The 27,309-nt window shown below is 38.0% G+C and overlaps 1 protein-coding gene across 4 annotated transcripts; it reads left to right on the top strand.

The window, feature by feature from the left end:
* The first annotated feature begins 1,209 nt into the window (after positions 1-1,209).
* LOC113093179 (exportin-1-like) lies at positions 1,210-18,944 on the top strand. 4 transcript variants are annotated; one of them, XM_026259040.1, is made up of 25 exons: positions 1,210-1,905; positions 3,433-3,564; positions 3,902-4,003; positions 6,249-6,321; positions 7,209-7,270; positions 7,360-7,404; positions 7,582-7,763; positions 7,881-7,929; positions 8,343-8,462; positions 9,562-9,690; positions 9,787-9,945; positions 10,029-10,226; positions 10,310-10,448; positions 10,531-10,712; positions 10,792-10,948; positions 11,200-11,363; positions 11,492-11,626; positions 11,725-11,908; positions 12,399-12,505; positions 15,209-15,403; positions 15,534-15,702; positions 15,796-15,930; positions 16,392-16,551; positions 17,054-17,150; positions 17,503-18,944. In XM_026259040.1, the coding sequence occupies exons 2-25, from the start codon at positions 3,439-3,441 to the stop codon at positions 17,647-17,649; spliced, it is 3,216 nt and encodes a 1,071-aa protein (XP_026114825.1). In that variant the 5' UTR covers positions 1,210-1,905; positions 3,433-3,438; the 3' UTR covers positions 17,650-18,944. The 4 variants fall into 4 exon arrangements, 3 of the variants coding, with proteins under 3 accessions (XP_026114825.1, XP_026114826.1, XP_026114827.1); XM_026259041.1 differs by lacking the exon at positions 1,210-1,905 and adding an exon at positions 1,919-2,701; XM_026259042.1 differs by lacking the exon at positions 1,210-1,905 and adding an exon at positions 2,749-3,285.
* Positions 18,945-27,309: the final 8,365 nt, after the last annotated feature.

Here is a 27,309-nt window from a genome sequence, read left to right as displayed (position 1 = left end):
CACAAAGTGAAGTCATAGCCTAAAATACATTTTATTTTATCCATTAAATACTAATTGTTTTATCATAAAACCTGCAGTAACTGTATTTATTCAACATTTATCTTATCCTTCATGGGGTTCAGAGTATTTTGCCTGTGATTCCTGGAAACTAGGTGGAAGCAAGAAAGGAAATCAAAAAAATGTAAGTTGTGGCACTGACTTTACTCACAGTCAGGTAAACACAAACCTCCTCAACACTTATCTCAGCTTCCAAAGTTTATAGCTGCATGGGACCTACATGTAATCAAAGATTTAAAAAAGGAGTAAATGTGGATCTGATTCACACAACAGCTGATTATCAAATTATTTCTGTACCCATTTAAATAACAAAATGCAATGATAGTGTCTGTTTGAGAATAAGCCTAAAATCTGGCATTTTAATTAAAGGTTTACCTTCACTGGAGATCAGTTTGTTGGTAAAGGCTGAGCATATAGTTTACCAAATTACTGGTCTAAACTACTGTAACACTTCTTATTTAGTTAACAATTTTAAAAGGTGTGTAGAATGAGCTTGGACATGCTGGACTATAGGGAAATATTGTATCAGATATTCAACATGCAGTACACATCATGACTTTATGAAATGTAACAGTTTAATGAAAAATGCATAAGAATAAATGACTTCTTGATTTCAAAACAATATATTATTTCCCTCATTCTTTGTTCGGTGCAAACACTACTCTATTTTGCTCACACAAAATCCAGTATTTTTCCATCAGATGACGTTTAAGTTGCGTCACATGACTTACAAAGAGGGAGGACAGGGAGAATATGAGAGCATTAAACTTCCCTGTGAAGCACCTTTACGGGCTTTATGATTACGTTTTCGAGTGATTCGATAGGTTTATTATACATCACAGTCATATTGGAGTTAACTTCACGGGAGTTAAGTTTATGGAGACCATAACAAGCCAACTGTATCAGGCTCTGACCCATGCCATGCGTATCATACCCTGACTCTGACCAACCACTCCCCTTCGTGGCTCGTGGAAAATTACCAGCGTACAATCAGCACAAGTACAGGCTCCTACATCCGCCTCGCGGACTCGATGCCCTCGATCTCCTTCAGTCCACCGTGAAATAATTTTTCCGAGCATGTTCATAATATCCAAACGATCGCTGTTGCTGAATATAAAAAACCGGATCATTTAAAGCACACGGGAAATATAAAAAGAGGGTGTTTTTCGGTAGAGTCGCGCAAAATAAGTAACTCGAAACTTGCATTTCCCTTAAAAAATAATAATAAAGAAATAATACGCGATCATAATATCGCAAATTACAAGTCCATTTTGCACGCAGTTGCCTTCTCTTTTTCTCTGAACGGGCGGAGCTTTCGGGTGGATTGACGTGCGCGCCATCCAATGGACCGCGTGCAAGGACGAGCTTAGCAACGCTTCGCCCAATGGCACGCCTCCATGGGCGTGACGTTAATCCAAACTTTTCGCGGCGCCATCGGCTCAAAACTAAACCGAGATGGAATCTCCCAGTCTGAACCGGTTTCAACCGGTTACGAGTTTGTTGCTTGTGAGAAGGAGGCACAGGCTCAGTCTCTATTACCGCCCTGGTGCAAAATATACTTCAGTACAGAGCACATTTAAGGTTAACTTTGTTTCGTAACATGACTGGACTGAAAAAATACTGAACTCGCCGTGATTGTTGACGCGGAATTCACATCCTTGTGGTCCTTAAATCAAGCTTCTAAATTGTGTGGTCTTCACAGAGGAATAGTGTGGCTGGCCAGTCAACGACTCATCCTAAAGATCTTTTGCCAGAAACTTGTACAAAAATACTGGATCAAATAAAAATTATTTTAGCAACTCTGGCAGACAAGCCCACCTTCTTTCTCTCAAAGGCTTTGGACTTTAGGTAGGTAAATATGAGGTGAAAACTTACAGCTAGAGTGCTTGGGTTGGTCTGTGCTTTATGGAGAATGATGATGCTGTGAGATTGTGTAGAAATGCCTAGAAATTGCACGTTTGGAGGTTAAGGTCGGGAGAAAGTGAAGTGGCTTTGCTCTACTGAGGGTTTACGAGGGATGTTGCGGGTGTGTTGCGTGATGGCTCATGTTCAGCACTGGTGGTGTCACGCTGGACTGAGTAATGTATCTGGGTTTTGTTCGTTTTAACTATCGTTATATATCACGTAACATCAAAACTGTCACACATACATCACGAGCTCCATAAACGCGGTCCCAGATTATGTTGTTCGGGCAAGTCAATTTAAATTGTAAAATTCAGGTTTGACATTCGCAGAACTGTGTATCATTCATTTGACGTATTAACGGCAAAAATAAATAAATACAGGTGGTCTATTTCTTACCTGGTTTACTGCTAGTAAAGTCTGCACAGCGTTCAGGTGTAGGGTGCAGAGCATGGTGTTGGTGGGAGGGGTTGCTCCGGAGTGAGGGAGGGAGATCCTTGCACAGTCACCCCCGTTAAAGTCATCTGACACGGCTGTAGACCGCCAGTATTGTAATTGCGCACTAAAGTATTTGTTTTGCTGTCCATTTAAGCGCATTAGTATGACAACATGCATGCGTAATTGTTGCCACAGTTAGTAAAGCGATACATTATTATGAATGTTAACGCTTAAACGTGGCCAAACAGCTGCTGATCTTATCAAACCCAGTTGTGTTTTGAAGACGTGTCCATGAAATCAACTGGTAGGTAGCTCTGTGTCCTGTTGTGGCCATTGCTTTTTTTAATCAAACAAGGTGAGGTGTGGAAAAAAGCAGATAAATCAACAGGTTGCACAGTACCGAGGACTATGGTACCGTCGCTTTATTAAGGCCTGAAAGACTCGTGGCCTCACAAAGCTTTACTGTGTCGCGTCCAAGTAAATTCTAGAAATTTCATCCAATGCCAAACTTTTTGTCTCTGGGTTCTTGGCCGTTATGCTTACCTCGTTACGCAATAGTTTGGGTCCGTGGTGCAAATTGAATTAACTTGAGCATTGGCCTTTCGATTGAACTTCAAACTGTATGTAAACATTATTGAAGTGTTATAAAATTTCGATATGAGTAGAAAAAAACCGTTCTAAAGTCGGAGAACTGGTCGCATCTCTTGTGTTATATGTAAACAGAATGACGTCAGCGAGAGGGCTGCCTAGCACGTGGTCTCATTCATTGAATAATGACGAGCCCAGTAAGTGGAAATATCGGGATATTCATTCTGCAAGCATGTTACCTTTATTGCGCCACCCACCTTTTCCATTGTTATTGAGGATTAAACCCTCCAGCAGGCATTGGTGAGTTGGCAGGCCAGGTCATATAAGGCTTTTTGGATGGTCCTGGGTCGAGGGAGGGGGGTAGTGGTCAGCTGTTGGATTTGTGTATCCAAATGTTCATTTCACTTGACTTTCCCCTGCTGGATGTTTCCTCCCTGTCCCCCACAGAGCTCTATGCCAGCAATTATGACAATGTTAGCTGACCATGCAGCCAGACAGCTGCTGGACTTTAACCAGAAACTGGATATCAACCTGCTTGATAATGTGGTCAACTGTCTTTACCATGGGGTTGGGCCACAGGTAAGTAGGACTTACACACAAAAAAAAGACAGTAATAAATTAGCAAGAACCAATTACATTCAAAAGTGACAGTAAATAAGACCTGGTACAAAAGATTTAAATTTCATATAAATGTTCTTTTGACCTTCAAAGAATCGTGAAAAAGTTTTACTGTTGTTTCTACAAAAACAAACAACAGCACAACTGTTTTTAACATTGATAATAACAATAAATTTGTCTCTTGTATGTATGTATGTGTGTGTATTCATGCACTAGTGTAAGCATTGATATCATTAATACGTAGCCACTTGTTTGTTAATTTAAAGTGTAAGTTAAGACTAATGTTTCTCTATTTTAGCAAAGAATGGCTCAGGAGGTGCTGACTCATTTGAAGGAGCACCCAGACGCATGGACTCGTGTTGACACTATTCTGGAGTTCTCTCAGAATATGAACACCAAAGTAAGCAGAGTCCCAAGATATGCATTGGAGGGTCATGGTTTCTAAACTTTGAGGAAGATCTGATCTTTTTTCACACATTATACAGGAACACAATTTTCTTTTCTTTTCCTTCAAACCAGCAATACCCATTCCTTAAGTGTATTTGGGTTGCCTAGCATCATGTCAAAAACAGATTCCTCTGTACACATGTGAGATCACATTTTCCTACACCTCTCCTTAAATTCTTCTCCTGGTCAAGCAAAGTCATAGTTAAAGTTGGTGTGTGAGGATCCTCAGCTGACAGTGAAATACCTCCGTATCTCCATCCGTACAGCAGACAGAGGTGTGTTAATAATGACTGACTGTTTAGGGTTAAGATATATAAAACATCTGATCCATGTGATCCAATTCTTATCCATTGATTTCAAGTTCATTATGTTTAGTAAGTAAAGTAGAGGATACACTTAGTGTAGAATTTCTGGTATACTGAAAAATTATTTCTACTTTTGGAAACCACACACTCCCAGAGTTCATATCATCATAGTGTATTTGTTCACATTGTAGTGTGTAGACTGAATGTAAATCATTTAGTAGTTTTGTGGATGAATTGTCTTCCTCAGTGTGTTAACAGACTTCCTCAAAGTACTGCTGGCCCAGTTGGCCGTCTGCTTGCCTTTTTAGATGGCTCTTAACACTAATGATTGAGTTGATTTAACAACAGTATCTGTAATATCAAAATGATAATGGCCCAAAAGTGGGGGCTCTAGAAGAACAGACAGGAAAATATACAGAGCAGGTAAATTCTTTGAATTTGTCTAAATTCAACAAGAAAAATACAGAAAGAGCGCATTAACGTGCTTGTGAACATTTGGCTTTTTGCTTAATTTACTAACAGCCTTTTTGTAGGAGAAAAAGCAAACAAAAGACAATTAATTGAAGTTGTTCATATTTGATATTAATCACAATGTTCCATTATGTTGATTGCTTGTAATAGGGCGAAAAGGGGTGTGTCTTCCTGTGCACCTTGACACAGCTAGGCTTTGGCGGCAGGCCTCCACAAGGTCTACCTTTTCATTCCCTTACTCTCCATTCTGCTGTGTCTCCATTCACACTGCACATGCCTCATATGGAGCTCAGAGACGGCAGGGAGATAGGCAGGCCGTTTACCCCCTTTTTTAAATCTTCGTTATGGATAAAAGCAGCTATTTCTACTGTAGGGATCATCAGTGTCTCGGTGTACTGTGGTTTGCTTTTTTTTACCCCAAGCATTTCTCGATCCTACACCAAGAAATATTGCAACATCACATGTGAGCTATTAAAACTTTATGCTTTGCGTAGTGTTGCAATGTTTTTCTGTCTTGCCTTTATTTGTATTTTTTTATTAACCTATGAAAAATTAAAGGTGAAAGGATCCTGGTGATTTTTTTTACAGGGTTAAATGTGTCCATATGCAAGCAACTTACTACTCCAGGCCTTACCTTTAATATCCTCACTCATGACCGGTATTCCCTGTTTTGCTTTAACACATTAACTTTTAGCACCACATTTCTCCTTTTTTCTCATGAATCCCTACAGTTGAAATGCTGTTTATCCAAATAATATTAGTGACCAGAACAAGAAAACTAATGCACCATTAATACCCTTTTAAAAGCAGTAAATAAAACATCTGAAGGCAGTCTATAGAACCAATCCTGTGGCTGGTCTTGCTGTTCCTGAGACCCACACCAGTTACTGGTGAAAACAGTACAACAGAAAGGGGTGTGGTCTTTATCTGACCAACGGGAAAACATCACTGATGATTAAAGTTTTGAGAGTGGCTATTGACTCATAAAATAATCCTTCGGTTCATTTTGCTTTCAGACACAGTTCTTTGCGTCACTTCCCCAAGCTGCTTGCTTTGTTGTGGCCAGGCACAGAAAGCAAGCCATTAGCTGTTTGCCATTGATTCCTCCTTTCCTGTCTTTCACATTCTGGTGTGACATGGCCAGAAACAGCAAAACTTCTACAGAATCCCATACAAACAATGTGTAGAGTTTTGATGGGGCAATATGATGACTTTTTCAGTTTATAATATAATTCTTACTGAAGTCAAATCTGCATGTTTTTTCCCATCTGAATTCATTTGGAATACACCAAAGAATGTGTGAAAATATATTAGTCAGTCAAAGTTAAGAGCAATTTTTTATTGTGTAAGGGTACAGCTCTGGTAAATTGGCTGGTCAATGTTTGGATCATTAACTCTTGATTTGTACTCTTGGTATTACAGTACTATGCACTGCAGATTCTGGAAACGGTTATTAAAACGAGATGGAAGATTCTGCCCAGAAACCAGTGTGAAGGTAAAACTGACTCTCTGATTGAGATGAACATGTAATTCATAGCTCAAGTCATAAGCAGCTCAAAGGCTGGATTTGGACATACAGTGAAGGGATCATTGACATGTAGAAGTAAACATTTCACTCTGCGATGGACTTGACTCTACAAAACATTTCTAGCAGGCCAACACATTCATTAGAATCAAGTGTGTGATTGCCAAGTTGAGCTGAATTCCCCTTTTAAAAATGCACAGTAGGTCGTCTGCTCAGCTTAGTGTTCATCTATAAAAAAAAACACAAAAAAAAAAACAATCTGCTCTCTGAAAGATCACATGAAATCAAAAACATGATGTAAGCCTTTTTAATTGCTAATAAATCAACACTTGGATACTTTCTGTGCCATACATCTTAACCAATATTGATTTCTCAACATCCAAAACAAGTCTCTCTATAAACTGTGAGTCTGCACCCAGCCAAATGAATAAGTGCAAATAATATTACACAAAGTGGAGTATGGTTATTCTGACTTGTGATTCAGACACTGAAAAGCAAGGTATTATTTAAAGAAAATTATACAAATAGTATGTTATAACATTAATTTCATAATTACATTTGAACTTCTCAGGTTCAAATATTTGTAAATTTGTTAAATTAAGCAGTGTTTGATATTCAGTCAAAAGACATTTCATTGCATCATTCACTTTTAAACATTAAGCTTTTAAATTATAATATCAAGTAGTGTTTTTGTTTCTTTGAATGTGAAAAATGCAGCAAATCTTTAATATGCTGATGTAGATCTACAGATGAACAGACAGTAACACGAGCTGCGTTTATCTGGATGGGAAGCTCATGGGGTTTTATGCTGATTTACTGTATGCATTGAGGCTCTTCACTGCTCTGCTTTATTTCAGGCATTAAAAAGTATGTTGTGGGTCTCATTATAAAGACATCATCAGATGCAGCCAATGTCGAGGTCAGTGAACTTCCACTTATTTTGTTTACCGTCTTTCTGTGGTTTCTGTCTGGCTGTCTGCTTTATGCTATGCTTTGCCTTTTTTTCAGAAAGAGAAAGTGTACATTGGAAAACTCAACATGATATTAGTACAGGTGAGTTTTGTTTGACTTTTTTTTAGTAGATTAGAGATTCATAGCCCCAGAATAACAGTAAATGCCACAAAACATGATGATTGTGTGTGTGTGTGTGTATGTGTGTGTGTGTGTATTTGATGATTTGTTACCTTTCTTCAGGTTTGTGTAATATGTTAATTGCTGATTTGTGTTTAGATCCTGAAGCAGGAGTGGCCAAAACACTGGCCCACATTTATCAGTGACATTGTTGGCGCGAGCCGCACCAGTGAGAGCCTTTGCCAGAACAATATGATCATTCTCAAGCTCCTCAGTGAGGAGGTGTTTGACTTCTCCAGTGGCCAGATGACACAAGTGAAAGCCAAACACCTGAAGGACAGGTATGAGGGCATTAAAAGATAATCATTTTATGGTTGAAAATGAGGTAGTATTTACATTATTAAAGTATTTCTTGTTAATTAATCCATGTTGTTTTGTGATCTGGTTTACATCCGCAGCATGTGCAATGAGTTCTCCCAGATATTTCAGTTGTGCCAGTTTGTGATGGTATGTGTTTTTTTTTCATCCATAGACACCTATATTTTAAATGTTCTTGTTTATTAAGGCACTGATTTTCAATGTGTTCTTCCACTTGTGGCATGCAGATTTTTGGCTAGCAAATTTTTTCAATTGTTATAAATGAAACACCACATTTTTTAAAATGCCAAAAGCGCGCTAAGCACGGAATGTCTTTTTTACTCTGAGCGCTTATGCATTTTTTTTTCTCTGCACCACGAACGACTTGAAGAATGTTCAGCTTTGGGTAAAATGCGGCGCTCATCACTGAAGCTATTTAGTAAGCTAACCAGACATGGTGGAAGATGCTTTAAATGTGTAACTTCAAATGCTGATTTGTATACACAACAATCCATGTGTTTACTGGCCTAAAGGATTTTTTTTTTCTTTCATACAATTCTCAGGAAAATTCCCAGAATGCCCCACTTGTGCATGCTACATTAGAGACTCTGCTGAGGTTTCTTAACTGGATTCCCTTGGGCTATATCTTTGAAACTAAACTCATCAGTACTCTGGTGTACAAGGTAATATATCTGGAGATTTTCTTACTTTTACAGACTTTGTGGAAAAACTAGGAATTAAGTAGAATGCTTTTGCTGTTGCTTGATAGGTCTTATATAAACCAACACAGAAATATATTTCTAGGGCTGTGCAAAAAATCAAATGCTATTTTCATGCACATCTCATCAGTAAAAACGCTCCTTTAATTGGAAGTATTATCTCCAGCACGCGTGTTCAGATCAGGGTTGCCAGGTTTTCACAACAAATCCTGCCCTGTTGCTTCTCAAAACTAGTCCAAAATTAATCGAGATTCCAGGAGGTTCCCAGATTTAAAAAAAATGCTTCCCGGGGTTAAAATATACGTTTTGTTTTTTGGCATGGTTGTCTTGGTAAAATTCACATTTTAGGGGCTAAATATTACGTTAATGGTATTGGGGCTGCTTCAAACCGCTGACATGAAAAACATCCGTAGACTTGGCTACACTGGTTCAGGTGGAGCGGCAGTCTACCGACAACTAACACGAAATCGTTTTCAAAATCGACAAAGAATCGCCACCGATTTTAAAATCGATTTTCTGTAGATTGTCAGTGAATTACGGCTCAGTGTAGTAAATGCCAACCAGTGTTGCCAAGTCTGTGGTTGTTTTTCATGTCCGCGGGTGGAAGCGACCCCAATAGAAATAACGTGATATTTAGCCCCTAAAATGCAAACTTTACCAAGGCAACCATGCCATAAAACTTCAATTTTAACCCTGGAAAGCAATTTTTTTATTGGGGAACCTCCTGGAAACGCGATTGGGCTAGTTTTGAGAAGCAACTGAGCAGGATTTGTTGTGAAAACCTGGCAACCATGATCTGAACGCACGTGCTGGGAGATATACTTCTAATTACAGGAACGTCTTTACTGATGAGATGTGCATGAAAATCGCATTCGATTTTTTGCACAGCCCTATATATTTCTATTAAAAAACAAAATATTAGACTGTAGCATGCATCTATTATCCAATCAGAAGCAAGTCTAGGTAACATAGTCATACAATAATAACTGCAAAGATTGGGTTTTCACACTTAAAAAGCAGTGGCTAATTGTTGGCCCCTCTCCTTTGCTGGGTGTATCTGTAGTTTTTAAATGTGCCGATGTTTCGCAACGTGACGCTGAAGTGCTTGACTGAGATAGCAGGAGTCAGTGTCAGCCAGTACGAGGAGCAGTTCGTCAGTCTCTTCACCCTGACCATGATGCAGCTCAAACAGGTAACCTCCTTTCTAGTGCAGATCAAAGTACAATTCCTGTATCCTAGTTGCTTTTGGGCCAGTCTGATGTTCACTTTTCTTATCTGTGTGTTGAAGATGCTTCCTTTAAACACCAACATTCGATTGGCATATGCAAATGGTAAAGATGATGAGCAAAACTTCATTCAGAACCTCAGCCTGTTCCTCTGCACCTTCCTCAAAGAGCACGGACAGCTGATAGAAAAGAGACTGAACCTCAGAGAGACGCTTATGGAGGTACACACACTCACGGACTAAAGGAGAATCAGCCTCAGTTATTGATGATATTGTGTTAATGCCCTGTTTGTTTCTCTGTTTAGGCTCTACATTACATGTTGCTAGTGTCAGAGGTGGAGGAGACAGAGATCTTTAAGATCTGTCTGGAGTACTGGAACCACCTGGCAGCCGAGCTTTACAGAGAGAGTCCTTTCTCAACATCCACCTCTCCTCTCCTCTCAGGGAGCCAACACTTCGATGTACCACCCCGCAGACAACTCTACCTGCCTGTGCTGTCTAAGGTTGGCTCACTAAAAAAGAAATTTCACCTGAGATGACAATTTAAGATAGAAACTATAAGGATGTTTTTGTTTTTGTCCTGCAGGTGCGTTTGTTGATGGTAAGCCGCATGGCCAAGCCAGAGGAAGTGCTGGTGGTGGAGAACGATCAGGGCGAGGTGGTTCGAGAGTTCATGAAAGATACAGACTCCATTAACCTCTACAAGAACATGAGGGAGACACTTGGTGAGAGCTCTGACCCCTTATATCATGAATACAGGCTAAACTGTGTTTGTCGTCATATTTTTCTCTATTTATCTCTGTGCAGTCTATCTTACTCATCTGGACTATGCCGATACTGAGCGTATTATGACAGAAAAGCTTCATAATCAGGTGAACGGTACTGAGTGGTCCTGGAAGAACCTGAACACGCTGTGCTGGGCCATTGGTTCCATCAGTGGAGCCATGCATGAAGAGGATGAGAAGCGGTTCCTTGTCACTGTCATTAAGGTGCAGAAATCTTACAATACAAAGATGCAAAGTCTTATGTAATATTATAACTCTAATATTGTGCCCATGTGATCAACAGGACCTTTTGGGTCTATGTGAGCAGAAGAGAGGCAAGGATAACAAGGCCATCATTGCCTCCAACATCATGTACATAGTGGGCCAATATCCACGGTTCCTACGTGCACATTGGAAATTCCTGAAGACTGTTGTCAACAAATTGTTTGAGTTTATGCATGGTGAGTCACAAAGTCTTTAAAGCCTTAGAATAGAATCAGGGATTTGCGTCTGTATACCTCTGTGATATCTTTGGATCGATCTCTAAATAGAAGCAGATTTGATGTCACATTTGATTACACATACACAGCAGTTTCATTTTAGTCTTTATGGTTATAATATATAAATATGAGCTACTAATTTTAGCTTGATTATAAAAGAACTGAAGTAATCATGTTCTCTTAGATTTATTTTACTGTTCTTTCTTTCTTAGAAACCCATGATGGAGTGCAAGACATGGCTTGTGACACCTTCATCAAGATTGCTCAGAAGTGCAGGAGGCATTTTGTGCAGGTGCAGGTGGGAGAGGTGATGCCCTTCATTGATGAGATCCTCAACAACATCAACACCATCATCTGTGACCTCCAGCCCCAGCAGGTACCCCATCCATTTCAGTTAGCCTGCTCTGTGTGTCATTGTGACACATGGTGCCTTAGAAATATATATTTTGAGGAGATGTTAGAGTGTGCTGCTGGACTTAAGTGACCATTTGTGTGCGTACTCAGGTGCATACATTTTACGAAGCTGTCGGCTATATGATTGGAGCTCAGACCGACCAGGCTGTACAGGAACACCTGATAGAGAAGTACATGTTGTTGCCTAACCAGGTGTGGGACAGCATCATACAGCAGGCCACCAAGGTGTGTTGTTTATATAATTAGAAATGGCTATTCTTTTTCAGTTAAACTTTTATCCATTTTTAATATTTCCTTAAATGGATGCTTTTATCCTGCTGTAGAATGTGGACATCCTGAAGGACCCAGAGACAGTGAAGCAGTTGGGAAGCATCCTGAAAACCAACGTCAGAGCATGTAAAGCCGTGGGACACCCTTTTGTTATTCAGTTGGGCCGGATCTACCTGGACATGCTAAATGTATACAAGTGCCTCAGTGAAAACATCTCTGCTGCCATCCAAACGAATGGTGCGTGTTTTTCTTTGGGCAATGAAATCACTCTCTGTAAATTTCAGAGTTTATCATCACAGATGGGCATATGTTTTAGACAAATAGTTTAATTCCATAATTACCTTATGTATGTGTACATTAGGTGTGCATTAGCATCTCTATTGGTTTTCTCAGAGTGACCGATCCGCATTAAACTGAAGTCAGTTTAATTACACAAACTCACTCAGCTGGAAGACAAAAGGCTGCTTTGGATCTTAGCACCATGTGCGCATGTGAACAGCAGTCCATAACAGGGCTGTCTGGGCAGCTATATATATCACTGCATCTAGAACAGAATGAGTGACGTTTAATTAAATAGTTGCCCAAATAAAATTCTTAATGAGAAAATCTGACTTTCTCTGAACACTTCAATGTATTGCTTAAACATTATATAATTGACTGCACTCAAGAACCACAAATGCTTTGTTTACATCTGTTTATTTAATTCGGGGTTGTCTGTTTTATATAGGTGAGATGGTGACAAAGCAGCCTCTAATCAGGAGCATGCGCACAGTAAAGAGAGAGACTCTAAAGCTGATCTCAGGCTGGGTCAGCCGCTCCAGTGACCCACAGATGGTGAGACCCAAATCACAGATTTATTACAGCAAAGGCTCTGTACTTAAAGGGATAGTTCAACCCCCCCTCGCCCCATTTTTTTTTGGTGTTTATCTGCTTACTCCTGGGCATCCAAGAAGTAGGTGACTTCGTTTCTTCAGTAGAATACAAACCAAGATTTTTGACTCAAGCCGTTGCAGTCTGTCAGTCTTAAAATGGGTGTGAATGGGAATCATGGCTAAAACGTACAGTAAAGCTTAAAACATCAGAATCAGAATCAGAATGAGCTTTATTGCCAGGTATGTTTACACATACAAGGAATTTGTTTTCGTGACAGAAACAAAACCAAATTAAACACTATGGCTTGTGACGATACATTGATGCGTAAAGACACAAAACAATCAGTCCGTGCAGGAAACTGAGCAGTATTTATATTGTTTTTTTACCTCTGATTCAAGCAATGTCCGAACTGTAAGAACTCTCCTGATCTTGTTTTCGGCAGCAGGTGCGTATGGAGTCGTCTTCTTCTTTTTGCTTTATGGGGGACTGCAGACTTATAAGTGCATTACCACTACCTATCTCTCAAATGGACCATTGACACTCTATCTACAATCTAAGTTTGGAGTTTTAATGGTCCTCTTGAGAGATAGGTGGTGGTAATGGACTTATAAGTCTGCAGTCCGCCATAAAGCAAGAAGAAGAAGACACCTCATGAGCCTGCCTTTGGGAACGCGCTCAGGAGAGTTCTAACTGTTCGGACGTTGCATGAATCAGAGGTAAAAAAAACGATATAAATACTGTTCAGTTTCTTCCACAGACCGATCGGTTTGTGTCTTTACACATTGATGTATCATCACGAGCTGTAGAGTTTAAAGGGGGGGTGAAATGCTCGTTTTCACTCAATATCCTGTTAATCTTGAGTACCTTTAGAGTAGTACTGCATCCTTCATAACTCCAAAAAGTCTTGAGTTTTATTATATTCATAAGAGAAAGATAATCTGTACCGATTTTTCCCGGAAAAACACGACCTGCTGGAGGCGTGACGTGTGGGCGGAGCTAAAGAATCACGAGCGCCAGTAGGCTTTTGCTTTGAGAGCGTTTGGAAGCTGTGACACAACTGTACATGTGGAAAGTGCAGTTTGATGACAACATCAACGCGCCGATAGCGAAGTTAACAACACAGAGATATTTGAAGCAGTTTTACTCAACGCATGCGGTTCCAACACACGACCGTGACCCTTTTTCTTTGGGACTGCATTACCCTTAAGAAATAAACGATGTGCAAATCCGGCGTCAAACTGGGCCTTGTTTGTAAAACAAGCATCTTCGAAATGCAGGGAACAAACACAAACACTTGCACAACTCTGTTGATGCTCTGTAAAAATAAACTCCATCCACTGGTCCCTTAATGCTGTTTCTCTTTTGGTAATCTGTGCAGGGTTGTCTTGCCCTGGCAACCAAAAACACACTCCTTTTGTGACATTTCGCGATGCTCTCGCTCTGATCAGTGAATGTCTGTGCACAGCCTCTCTCTGCTCTGCTCTATGGGAGCGCGCGCTCTTCCGGCAGATGTGCCCTCAGGACCCATATAAAGAAATTCCGCTCCATCTAACGTCACACAGAGCCATACTCGAAAAAAACTTTCAGAAACTTGTGACAAACCGGAAGGAGTAGTTTTGGAACAGAACTACTCCTTCAAACGTACAACTTAATTTTTGAAACTTTGTCTATGTTTTGCATGGGAATCCAACTCTTTAACAGTGTAAAAAAAAGTGCATTTCACCCCCCCCTTTAATTTGGTTTTGTTTGTGTATGTTTTTAGTTTTACTGTACGTTTTAGCGATGATTCCCATTTACCTCCATTATAAGACTGATAGACTGCAATGCAACAGCTTGAGTTAAAAATCTTGGTTTGTGTTCTACTGAAGAAACAAAGTCACATACATCTTGGATGCCCTGGGGGTAAGCAGATAAACATGTAATTTTAATTTTGGGTGAACTATCACTTTAAAGTACAAAAGAAATTCAAGCTGTTAAATGTGAAGTTGACGTTAAATACTTTTGAAGTTGACATATCTTGAAATATTGCAATATTTCACAATGCATATTTTTTTATAATATTCTCATAAATATCAAATATTAAATCTTTTTTTTTTTCATTCTTTTAATTTGTTCATTTCCTACAAATACCAAAATAGCAATGTAACAAGAAGCATGAAGTAACTTTAATACGTTAAACTGCATTTTGTATTTATTTATTTTTTATTATTTGAAAAATATATTTATATTATTAATATTAATATACCGCATATTTTTACTTTTAAATCTTTGTCACAGAACATGTAATGTTAACTAGTGACTGCAAGAAAAGTTCATTTGAAATTGCAACAGGACAAGTAACAGGATATGCACTTATACATTGCTTATACATTCGTCTAGTTTTGAAACTGAAATCTTGATTTTGAGACGTTATGCAACCACTACCCACAAACAACTCATTACGTCTCATCTGGGAAGCAAGTGCAGCTCAAGGCTTTCAGGTTTCAAGTCTTTGTGATTGTTATATCCAGTATTTGGGTCTCTTTGCAGATAATTCTGGTATACCTGCTTCAGATCTGTCAGTCTGAACCTGTTCAGATTAGTGCTGTCTTTACCCAACACACATTTATCCACTCATCCTTTAAGCCTGTTTGCACATGTGTGTGTATTTTGTTCGTACTACAGGTGGGGGAGAACTTTGTTCCTCCGCTGTTGGATGCTGTGCTGATTGATTACCAGCGCAATGTCCCAGCGGCAAGAGAACCTGAAGTGCTTAGTACCATGGCAACAATCGTAAACAAACTGGGTGGACACATTACTGGAGAGATCCCACAGATATTTGATGCTGTGTTTGAGTGCACATTAAACATGATCAACAAAGTAAGCTGCCCTTATCTCTCAGCATTCTGTGATACATGTTTAATATTCCATTGTCATTTATTATTAAAACCAGATTCTGTGCATTGAAGAGTCTTTTGAAATGTTTATTTTGTGTAATTTTTTTTTTAAGGATTTTGAAGAGTACCCAGAACACCGGACGCATTTCTTCTACCTGCTGCAGGTGGTGAACTCACACTGTTTCCCAGCATTCTTGGCCATCCCACCAGCCCAGTTTAAGCTTGTGCTTGACTCTATTATATGGGCTTTTAAACACACGATGAGAAATGTGGCAGACACCGGTGAGAACACAAATGCATTTATCGCAGTGATATTTACACTAATCATTTGTCAAAACATAAATACAATAAACTACCATGAAAAATGTCATGCAGGCCTTCAGATTCTCTACACGCTGCTGCAGAACGTGGCTCAGGAAGAAGCGGCAGCTCAGAGCTTCTATCAGACATACTTCTGTGACATCCTACAACACATCTTCTCTGTCGTCACAGATACATCACATACTGCCGGTCAGTTCTGGCCACCCTCTTCTCTCTCTTGCTCTTAAAGACTCCTCCTTTTTTTTTTTTTTGTAACACCATGTAGTAATCGTGAGTAATATAAACTTTACTTTGATTTAAATAATTTAAATAGTATAGGCATAATGTATTTAATTATTAACAATTATTTAAAATGTTTATAATTTTATTTGTCTTTGTGACAGTGTAATTGTGCATTTAAGTACTGAGTAATATTAATTAACTACATTTACTTACTATAAGATTAGGATTAGGGTTTGGTTTAGCGTGAAATTCTGCATAATTTATTGTTATTGTAACAAGGACACCTTAAAGTTTTTGTTACCTAATGTTACCTAATTATTTTATTTTTTACATTAAAATCCATTTATTTGTTTGTGACTTCAGTGAATATCATTAAATTTGAAAATGTCTTTTCCTGTTTGTTTAACCTCTGCATATTTATCTTGCAGGTTTGACTATGCATGCTTCTATTCTGGCGTACATGTTTAACCTTGTTGAGGAAGGAAAAATCAGTGCAGTTCTAAACCCCTCAAGCCCAGTCAACAACCAAGTGTTTATTCAGGAGTATGTGGCCAACTTGCTCAAATCAGCTTTTCCACACTTACAAGAGTGAGTATGCCACCTTGCACCTAAACCAGTCCCTTACAAGAGCTAGTGCATTCGAGACTGCATCTGTCCAGTCTTTGAGCTTTGGAGAGTCATGGAAATGTCTCAATAACATTGGCTTTATATATTTAATATAAATGCCACTTGTATGGTTTGATATTTTGTTGTATAATTTAATAACAAGTGTAACTTACACTTTCCAAAAACACTGGGAGCTTTGTATTTTCTTGTATGTTTTAACGCAAGGACTTTTACCTTTTATTTTAAGAAAATGCAGGTCAAGAACATGTCTCAAGTGCCTATAAATATACCAATTGCAGTTGGTGTGATGATTATTGCATTCGGTTGAGTATTACACAACATATCTCTTAGGTATAAGCTTGTTCTCTCAGTAGACATCTTGCTCTCAGATTAATTAAAAAGGGTTTTGTTCCACAGTGACTGTGACCTGTCTGGTTTATTAATGTTTCCTGTCTGACTATGTTTGTTCTCTTTCTCTTTGTAGTGCCCAGGTCAAAGTATTTGTGACTGGCCTGTTCAGTTTAAACCAAGACATCCCAGCATTCAAAGAACACTTAAGGGATTTCCTTGTACAGATCAAGGTGAGCTGAAAGCCGTCTGTCCTTTTATGACAAGGACACTGAGAGCCATAATAATAGTTAATAGTATAATAATGGAACAAATTTTGTCTTTGCCATATGCAAATATTTTGATATCAATAGAAATAGTTTTTATGCAGTTGAGATTGTGTACATAGAGGAAATAGAGAATGTTTGAGAGAGAGTGTATTCTGTCCCTTTGACCTTTAAGGGATTGTGAAGTATGGTGTAACTGTATGTGCACGATGTGGAGTTATTATAACATTAGATTATGGCAGAGATGACAGTGCCCTGGCAGAGCGGTTCTTGCAAGCAGAACGCACAAATGCTCACACGTTTCTCTGTGTACCTGTAGGAATTTGCGGGTGAGGACACCACTGATCTATTCCTGGAAGAGAGAGAGGCATCGCTGCGTCAGGCCCAGGAGGAGAAACACAAGCTGCAGATGTCCGTGCCTGGCATCCTCAACCCTCACGAAATACCAGAAGAGATGTGCGACTGAATTCACACACAAACTCACAGCACACACACTGCGCTGACTCCTAAACACACGACTAAAGCAGTTTTGAGGCTGCTCTTTTGTGGGTTTTCTCATAAGTGTGTGTGTGTGACTACTTAGGCTCTTCCTGCAAGGAGGCGATTTCCACACTTGGCTGTCTCTTGACCAAAACAGTGCCAATATGTAAAAGATACTGTCGCCCTGTTTGCATAGTATGTGTTTCATACAGACACTTTCACGTATGACGTTTCCATTGTTAACTGCTTATGTTTGGTCACTTTAATCCGAACGTGCATGAAGTGTCACGTATGTACAATTAACTTGCTTCTGCTTGTTTTTTTTTTTTGTTTTTTTTTTTTCTTTGCCCCTCTCCCCTTCTATTTCCTCATCTTCTTCCACACATCATGTATTTGTTTATGTCAAGACCAGAGTGCAGTTTGTGTTTGCAGAGAGCTGTGTGTGTTTTGGCAGCGTGTAGATGGTACCTAATGTCAGTGTGTGGGTCAATGAGTGACACATCTGCTCCAGCCAATGAGAATGTCAATGAATGTCTTTTGGGTGAGGAGCCAGAAGTGGTTCGGGACTAAAGTAGCTCTCTGCAGAATGTGAAGCGGATTGCTGAGTTGAACTGTCTGATCGATGCTGCTGTGGTTGTGAGTGGTGTTTTGTAACAAAACTCAATTCACTTTTCCTACACCGGAGTGTTGAGCAGCCCCTCTACATGTTCATATCAGCATCACTGTACAGCATCTTTACTACCATGGGAACATGCAGATGTTTTGTCCTGTTTTGTTGTGGGTATGTTGAGTGTGCGTGTGTTGTCGCTAAGTCGACATCAGGATTTTTGTTTTCCTCAATGAGGACGGTTGCTCCTTTTGTGAGCTTTCATTAAATTGAAGTTTAAAAAAAAAAAAAGTGGTTGGAATATTTATGGGTTCTTGTAAGCTTCACCTTTATAACTGCTCATGTTAACTCACTCAGAGACTGCTTTGGAGTTTTCGAATTGTACTAATTTACATTGTTTACCATGCTGTAGTGCTGCAGGACACTACTTGGAGCAAAATAAATCTGTTTACATTTAATTTTGTATTTTTCATTTTTATCTTTAAGTCCTGTCCAAATAAATGCAAGAATTTAATTCTAAGAAAAATAAACATAAATGCCAACATTCTCATTAGGAAGAAGAATGTACCAATCCAAATACTGATGATCAGTGGTGAATTTCCCCTTTACTATGTGTTGCATTTGTTGTGAAACTTTCTGAACTGATTAAAGTTGGAAGAATTTTTATAATTCTGTTTGATTTCTCTTTGTTTGTTTTATTTCCTCTTCTTTTGGGTAAATGGGGCCCTATGAAATTGGTTTTATTTGTTCCAAATTCTGTATTTTCCATTTTAATTGTTCTGGAATCAGAGTTTTTTTTATGTTTTGACTTCTTTTTAATAGTTAAATTAAAATGTTTTAATCAAAAAGCATGTCTAATTAATCAAAATCATGAAACGTATACATTTTCACATCAGTTTATTAAAAGTTAAACAAAAATTACGCGTTTAGGGCCCTATGAAATGTTTTATTTATTTTTTTCTAAACAAATTTTTTATTACCAAATGCTGTGTTTTACCATGTCTAATTATTTGAATGCATAAAACAACTTAATTTCTTTCTTAAAGTAGCCTTATAATTTATTTTCCCCTCAGAAATTCTGTGTTGTATATAAAAAAAAATTCAAATGAAGGCTTAAAATGTTTATTTAATTTTATTTTAATTATTGAAAATTAAGCTAACTTTATTTTTTGGAAAACAAAGGGGATTTACTATTAAAATTTAAATATGGAAGAATTGCTGTGTGATTATTCCTTAAAAAAATGTTTTGTTTAATTTTAGTAGTAGTATTACAGTAGGCTATGCACATTCTACAGAAAAATAGTAATCTTGAAATCAAACCGGGCTTTTATTTTGACAGGTTGCCATGAATACCTTTACAGTTCTGTGTTATATGATTCTAGTTTTACACAAATTGAATGGTCAAATGCTCCTAAAATGACTCTCAGAGAAGCTCTGGATTTGTTCTTCACGTGTTTACATCCTCATTTAGTGAGAGCGCAGACGCTGAAATCAACAGTCTTCATAAATTTGAAAATTAATTCAAAAGTTGATAAATTCTGTGACGTTAAACTGTGATTTATTATAAATCATAGGGCCCTAGGTAAATTCAGAATTGGAGATTAGAAGTACAGAGATAGTTAATCCAAAATGATATTTGTCATTTATTTGCCCTAATTTGTACTTTTTTCTGTGGAAGACACAAAAATATATTTTTGCCAGTGGGGTTTTTGTTTGGACGGCACTCATGGTCATGGTTTTCATAAAATTTTGTTTTATTATTATTATTTTATATGCAATTGTGATAATATTTAGCTTTTTTTTTTTTTTTTTTTGTAGTAATTTTGCCATGTCCTTTGATAATTTTCTTGTATTTGTATATACCTTTTTATATCACATTTAGTTATTTCAGTGTATTTCCATTTTTTTGTTAAGTGTTAGATAACACTGTTGCATAAAAGAAAAAAGTCATCTGGGTTTGGAATGACTTTTCTTTTATTTTTGAGTGAATTCGCCCTTTAGGCCTAACACCGCATTTGGTTGGTAAAGAGAATGTTGTATACCACATCAGCTCAGAAACAAGCAGCTGGAATCAAACTAGCTGATCTTCACGAACACGCGCTCTATCCTAGCAGCTGATATCCATTTCCACGCTAATGCTTCTCCAAGGCTGTGGTTAAAACTACACCCGTCATCCACTGAGCTCTAACAGTAACCTGCTGTTTGAATAGATCTGTGAGAGTGACGTGACTGGCATGGAAGAGCAGTGCTGAGTTTCTCCTCTAGTGCATTTTCCTCGAACAGTTCTACTCTAATAAGCACATCCCAAGAAATGCATCTCTTTTTGTTTTCTCGAGAGTGATCCGTATGCAGACGCAGGCCTCATCTGACAATGCCGTGACAGTTGTTTGTTTCTGCCAGTGCCACATCCAGCACAGCTCTGGAGATATGATTCAACAAAGTCTCTGTAATTCCCAGGGAATGGGTTTGGGTCTAGAACTTTAAGAAAATTCCCAAGTGAAGTTCTGAAACCCTCCGGATTCCACTGAAGTTGTAGAACTCTGAAAATTCTATAACTTTGGGTTGGAAGTTTTAAACTCTATTTCCTGTGAGCTTGTGTGACTTGTTAGTTGCCTGCAGTAAAATTAATTTCCCTGGAAAGATGAGCTCTCTCTCCCCCCGACCCACTTTGCACTGGAATCCGGTCCGATGGGTTCCAGTAGAACCTCTTCCAGAAATACTGTTCAGGGGTCAATCCAGTCCACCCCCTGCTCATTTAAACAGGTAGTTTAGTGTTAAACAAAATCGGTTTGCATTTTACTTCTGAAAGTATGAATTTTAGAATTTGAAATATGTGAAGTTTTTTTTGTGTGTGTTTGTATACAGTCTTGAGTTTTGATGTCCATTAAAAATAATAAAAAATACATATTATTGACATTTGCAGCAGTATATTCGTTGATGAGATTTTATTCAATAGTCCTGATAAAGGGGCAGCTAGGTTTTACATAATTTACACGAATGTTATATAATTATATATATATATATATATATATATATATATATATAATCATATTCTTCTTTCTCTGTGTATCTATAGATTCTTCCTTTCGTAATATCACAATATGAGAAATTAGCCTGTATTAGCGCTTGTTCATAGCGCTGTAAAGCCTATACTGCCATCTATTGGTGTGAATTGCACTGTTTGTTTAGTGCGTGAGTTGCATGTAAAGCATTGGTTTTCAACCTTTTTTTTCCAAGGCCAAGGCTCCATTGTCTAGTAACAGCACAATAATTACATTTCGGAATCCCAGAAGTTTTAATTGTTGAATGTACTTTACCTGATAAAAATGCTAAAATATTTAGCGCTTGTAATACAAAAAAAATGTGGGGAAAAATGTTGGGGAAGTCGTGGCCTAGTGGTTTTATAGAGTTGACTTCTAACCCTAAGGTTGTGGGTTCCTGTCTCGGGTCGGCAATACCATGACTTAGGTGTGCTTGAACAAGGCGCTGAACCCCCAACTGCTCCCTGGGGCGCTGCAGCATAAATGGCAGCCCACTGCTCCGGGTGTGTGTTCACTGCTGTGTGTGTGTGTAATTTGGATGGGTTAAATGCAGAGCACTAATTCTGAGTATGGGTCACCATACTTGGCTCTATGTCACAAAAAAAGAGAGACCAGGATGCTGAAACGCTCCCTCACCATATTTGGAAATGTTAGTAATACCTCAAACATGTTGCATGTTCTATCCATTATCACTGTTGTCCCAGTCAGACTAAGGGCATTTTTGAAGAGCTGAGTTTGTTTTGAGTATCTCAAGATGTAATCCAGTGACTATTTATCAGTCTAATGATCAGTCTATCATATCAGTGGCTGCATATACAGGAAATGATCTGTAGGGTTACATCATTTTCCAATTAGGGAAGGGAAGATGTCATATCACATTAAATTGCGAGAGATAATAAAAAAGTATATAATGCTGTAAAAAAAAAAAAAAGTAATAAAATGCAAAATGCAGAAAATCACAATCTTTTCCTTCTTTTTTTAGGTGATTTTTGCCCTTGGCTCCGCGGGATCCCAGCATGTGCCATACAGGTGAGCATCATCAACATACGCATTATTATCTGTGCAAATTCGTTGGCTGTTTCTGAGTTTGATGTTTATTTTGACATCTGGTTTAGCGTAGCAGGGAACTGCCAGACATGTTTAGTGGTCACGGTGTCGTCTCAAACATCTTTAATATCTGAAACTCTCAGCTCTCTCAGTTAACACCTAGAGCCATGGCTGTTACACTCATCTCAGTTACATTACACACTTGAACAGGTATACACACTCTTAACAGGAACATTTTCATTCTGAAAACACATTCTTTCAGAATATAAAGAATATGCATCACACTTCACAGATAGATAAGATTCCTACATGTAGTTCACCTCACCAGAAGAACACCACAATAAACTATTGAACAAATTGACAAATAAACAGATTTAACAGAAATAATTTATTTAAATTTTAGTTGGAAAAGCTGGTTTGTGCATCCATATTCAGTTGAGGGAAAATCTATCTTATGAACTACTTATTTATAACGATTCAGTCAAAAAGATTCATGAAGCAGTCTCAAACTTGCTCAAGTGATTCATTTCAATGAATCAGTGAATCAATTAGTGTCATTGTTTTGAGTTCACAACTGTGATGTATACTTTCTATTAGTCTGGCAGTTAATTTTCTGAATGACTTAATATAATTATAAGTAGGATTGTAAAGTTGTATTAATTAATAACAGTATTCTCTATCTTTATCATTTTCAATATTATTGGTTATTGTTTAACACACTAAAATGTTGCATTATAAAAGCCATTGTCTCCATTGTCATTAGTTTTGACTGGAGCCCTGCATAGTTTTACAATAATTGAAGCTTAGGAATATATAAGATATAATTAAATCAAACAAGGAGAAATTTGTAAACAGTACCTGTTAAAATTTGACAAACTTCTATTCTAACTCTATAATTTTTTGTTAAATGTCAGATAGACCTGCATTTAGTGTAGTAGTTGTGATAAAAAGGATTGTACACTAGACCTGTTTTAAAACTTTGTTTCTTAAAGGGATCTTTTCCAGATCATACAACTCTGAAGACACTACTGATTGGAGACGGTGAACTGAAATGTAAAGATTCTCAATACAAATTAGCAAAGAATATGTTAATGAACACACTTGATACTATATTAAAAACGTTAAATATAATAAAAATGTTATATTGTAATATTTATGTATCATAGAATTTTTTTTTTTTTTAAATATCATCTTTATATATTTGGTGCACTGGGGTCATAAGATTTACAATGTTTTTGAGAGAAGGCTCTTGTTGCTCACTAAGGCTGCATTATTTGATCATAAATTCACTAAAACAATCATCTTGTTAATTATTATTACAATTTAAAATAATTGTTTGTATTTTAATATATTTTAAAATGATATTAATTCTTTTATGTATACTTTGATTACGAGCATGAATTTTCAGCAGCCATTCCTCCAGCCTTCAGTGTTACATGATCCTACGGAAATCATTCTAATATGCTGATTTGGTGCTCAAGAAATATTTCTTATTATTTATGTTCTAACAGTTTTGCTGCTTAGAATTTTTGTGGAAACATTGTGTGCATACTGTTTCTACAGGTGTGCATGGAAAATGCTGGTTTGAGACAGAAACTCAAGTCTTTTTTGAGGGGAATCAACTCGGCACCCTTTACAGAATGCAGCAGTCCAGACACTTCACACTTCACACACACACACACACAGAGTCACAACGAACACTGAATGATTGTCATCTCACACCATGTCTATCAGCAATGTCAAGCAGGTGTCACACAAGACAAGATCACAAATATTCTCTTTTTAATCATTTGAGAAAACAGCTACAGCATCTACATCAGCCTTATTCATTATACAGTTTTTAGGCTGTAGGTAACCTTTTTATGTTAATGACGTTGTTTCTGGAAGGTCAGCAGGAAGTGAATGCTGCTTTAGTCATTGTGAAGGGTTTCAGCGATCCTGCGGAGGAGTATACAGAGAAATCTAAAACCACAAACAAGAGCTGCTGTACAAACCCCAGCACCTCTATAAGCAGTTGTGAGCATCTGTTGATCAAACAAACATATGCACATGTATATTATAAATATGAGTTTATAGGAGTTATATTTGACAGTCGGAGCTTATGCAGTGGGTTCTGTGTTGTTTCTGCAGGAGGAGGGAGCACAGTTTGTTACTGGACATGATGCTGGTTCTGTACAGGAGTATGTGGTTTCTGCAGGAAGACATACCATACGTCAGATGTACACTCAGGAAGTGTGGACTGAGGCCTGAGGATTTCGACTAAAGACTGTACTTGTGTGTGAGTGAATGAGGGAGGTGGAGAGTTAAAGTTATCCTGTATGAATCATAGTTAAAGGCATAATTCACTTAAAAAGTGCATAAAGCTGTCAATGGGGCCACATCCTAATGTACAAAAGCTAATAGTTAGATCTTTGTACCTTATTTACCCCTAAATGGTACATATTAATAGCTTAAAGTTACATATCAGTACTTTTAAGTGCACATTAGTTCCTAAAGTGTACATAGTAGTCATTTTTGAAAGGGTATCGCCCGAATCAATCTTTTTTTTTTTTCTGAGAGTGTACAGTACAGTGAATGGATAAAGAAGCATTCAAGATTTGAAAGCACTATAAAATTATCATAAAAGTTGTACATAGAACCTTTGAAGTCATGTGGTAGGTTTATGTGAGTAACAGACCAACATTTATTGGAAACATTGTCTTCCATGGGTGATGATGAGAATTCATGAGGCAAAGTGTTAAATTCATGATGAATTGTTATTATGATGCAGTTATCACAGCAGTTAACTGTAAATAACTGAAATATTATCAGTAAATTACTTACATTTTAGTCTGTTTTTTACAGTTATCCTATGACTTCAGAAGAGTTTGAATATAGTTCATAAGCCATATGGATTACATTTTATGATACCTTAATGATGCTTTTCCACCTTTTTGTTAAGAATAAAGGCTTCATTCCCTATTGCAATTGCATGCAAAAGAAAGACCACCACAATATATGTTATTATACTATGGGAACATTGAATGTTGGAATCTGATTTCCTGACAAACGTTTTGAGATCTGCAATTATATTCAGGAAACGCACAGCGAACGTACAGTTCAAGGGAGATTTGATTGTGTTAACTGTAATAACGGTCACGCAGTTTGCACAAAAATGTGTTGTCAGCGCTGCCTATGCAATTTGATCAGTTAACCTCTATACTGAGCAACTTAAAGGCCACATGTTACATTTCTCACTAGCGAGGAGACAGTGCTGTTTAGAGTTGCAAAGAGGTAGCCTAATTCACACAAGCTCTCTCTCTCTCTCTCACTTCCGGTGTGATTCTCGAGGGCGAGTGAACGGAGTGGTGCAAATGCGTGAGTGGCTCTCTATGAGTGACCTTTTTTCTTTCTGTTGTCTTGCTTGTTCTTTCTCTAGTGGTGGGTTCTTGAAGCTGTTGTTTCTGCTTTACTTTTGGGCTGCATACTGCCTGTTTATCAGGGAGATATGTTGGCCCCAGGTGTCAATTTGAGCTCGCTTACACGGCGTCACGCTCTTAAAGTGTCGTCCATAGCGAGTGTTGAACAATGTTGCTTGACTATTGGAGAGGTTGTAAGGCTTGAGTCTATTTTATCAGTCTCGAGTGTGAATAATGCCGCTGTAAGTTTTCTTTACAGTATTGATAAAGCAAATATTGTTGTTTAGCCTGGAGTTACTGTTGGCGGTGAGCTTGTTTCTGCCCTTCCCCTCGCATTACAAGCTAAGAGTGTTGCTTTATCAAATGTTCCCCCATTCATGAGTGATGATATTTTAACTCAGGCCCTGTCCCTGTAAAACTGGTGTCGCCAATTTAAAAAATCCTGATAGGTACCGAATCCCCTCTTTTGAAACATATCATCTAGACTTGACACTTAAGTTGTTTGCTGATGACTTTATGTTATTTTGTCACAACTGCAAGAATAAAGTGCTTAGAGTATGGGAAAGCTGGACATCTAATTAAAAATAGTTCTGAAAAATTTAAAGTAGCGGAAGGAACTGGGGAAAGTGATGGAAATATCACTCCCAGCACAGTTTAACCTGAGCTGCTGGTCTTTATGTGAGAGCCGGGCTGAGGTGAAGTCTGTCGCTGGGAATGAGTCTAGTAGACTGAATGCTGCTGGCCTGGTTGAGATTCTGCTCAAATGCGGAGACCGAGGATTAGCTCAATCCCTTTAAATATATCATCTGATTGATGTCTTGAGGTGTGGTAACCGTAGTATAAGTGGAATAATTGACTTTGGGCTGTTGAATTATTAGAAAAATAATTACTCCGCTTCTCATCGTGGTTGCATCACCACCTGGCTTAATCGGCCCGTCGTCAATTATCCTTACATGTTCTATATAGAAGAAACAAAGTCATCACAGGTTAGTGACAACATGACAGTGAGGAAATGATGACTGAAATGCGCTTTTGGGTGAACTATTTCTTTAAGTATTCTCATTTTAAAACTGACATGATATTAAAGGGAACAATAAAGCACTAACAACAAAGTACACTACTAACAAAGTAATGAACTTGCAGAGTCACCATGTTTGTATCATATTATTTCAGTTATTTGATGCAAGAATTAAATTTGGAATCCATTTAAAATCCAGCTGAAAATGCATTTAACCAAAACAAATGTACACTATTAAATTATTTTTCTCCAAAGCAATACAATGAAAAAACAGATCTCTGTTTCTATCACACCATGTAGTTATAGATTTATAGTACTGATGATGAATTTTGTATTGTAGGCTATGGTTTAATGTATCTGTGTCAGTATTTAAACACTGATGTAGTCACTCTTGCCGTTATTCAGGGGTTCTTGGCTGTGGCAGAGGCTGGTCCTGCGTAGAGGATGAATGTAGGACCAGTCTCTGTCTCTTTCTCTGTTCCTCTTTCTCTCCATCTCCTCCTCCACCTGCAGCGCACCCTTGTTCTTCCATTTC

Source organism: Carassius auratus, unplaced genomic scaffold, assembly GCF_003368295.1.
Source record: "Carassius auratus strain Wakin unplaced genomic scaffold, ASM336829v1 scaf_tig00214919, whole genome shotgun sequence".
Lineage (NCBI taxonomy): Eukaryota > Metazoa > Chordata > Actinopteri > Cypriniformes > Cyprinidae > Carassius > Carassius auratus.
The sequence above is the reverse complement of the archived record's forward strand: the minus strand, read 5'-3'. Positions and strand labels throughout refer to the sequence as shown.

Excerpts from the sequence above, each read along its gene's own strand:
- LOC113093179 (XM_026259040.1), top strand. The coding sequence starts at position 3,439 with ATGCCAGCAATTATGACAATGTTAGCTGACCATGCAGCCAGACAGCTG. Across the intron at positions 4,004-6,248 it reads CTCAGAATATGAACACCAAA|TACTATGCACTGCAGATTCT; the intron begins GTAAGCAGAGTC and ends TTGGTATTACAG. Across the intron at positions 9,691-9,786 it reads CCATGATGCAGCTCAAACAG|ATGCTTCCTTTAAACACCAA; the intron begins GTAACCTCCTTT and ends TGTGTGTTGAAG.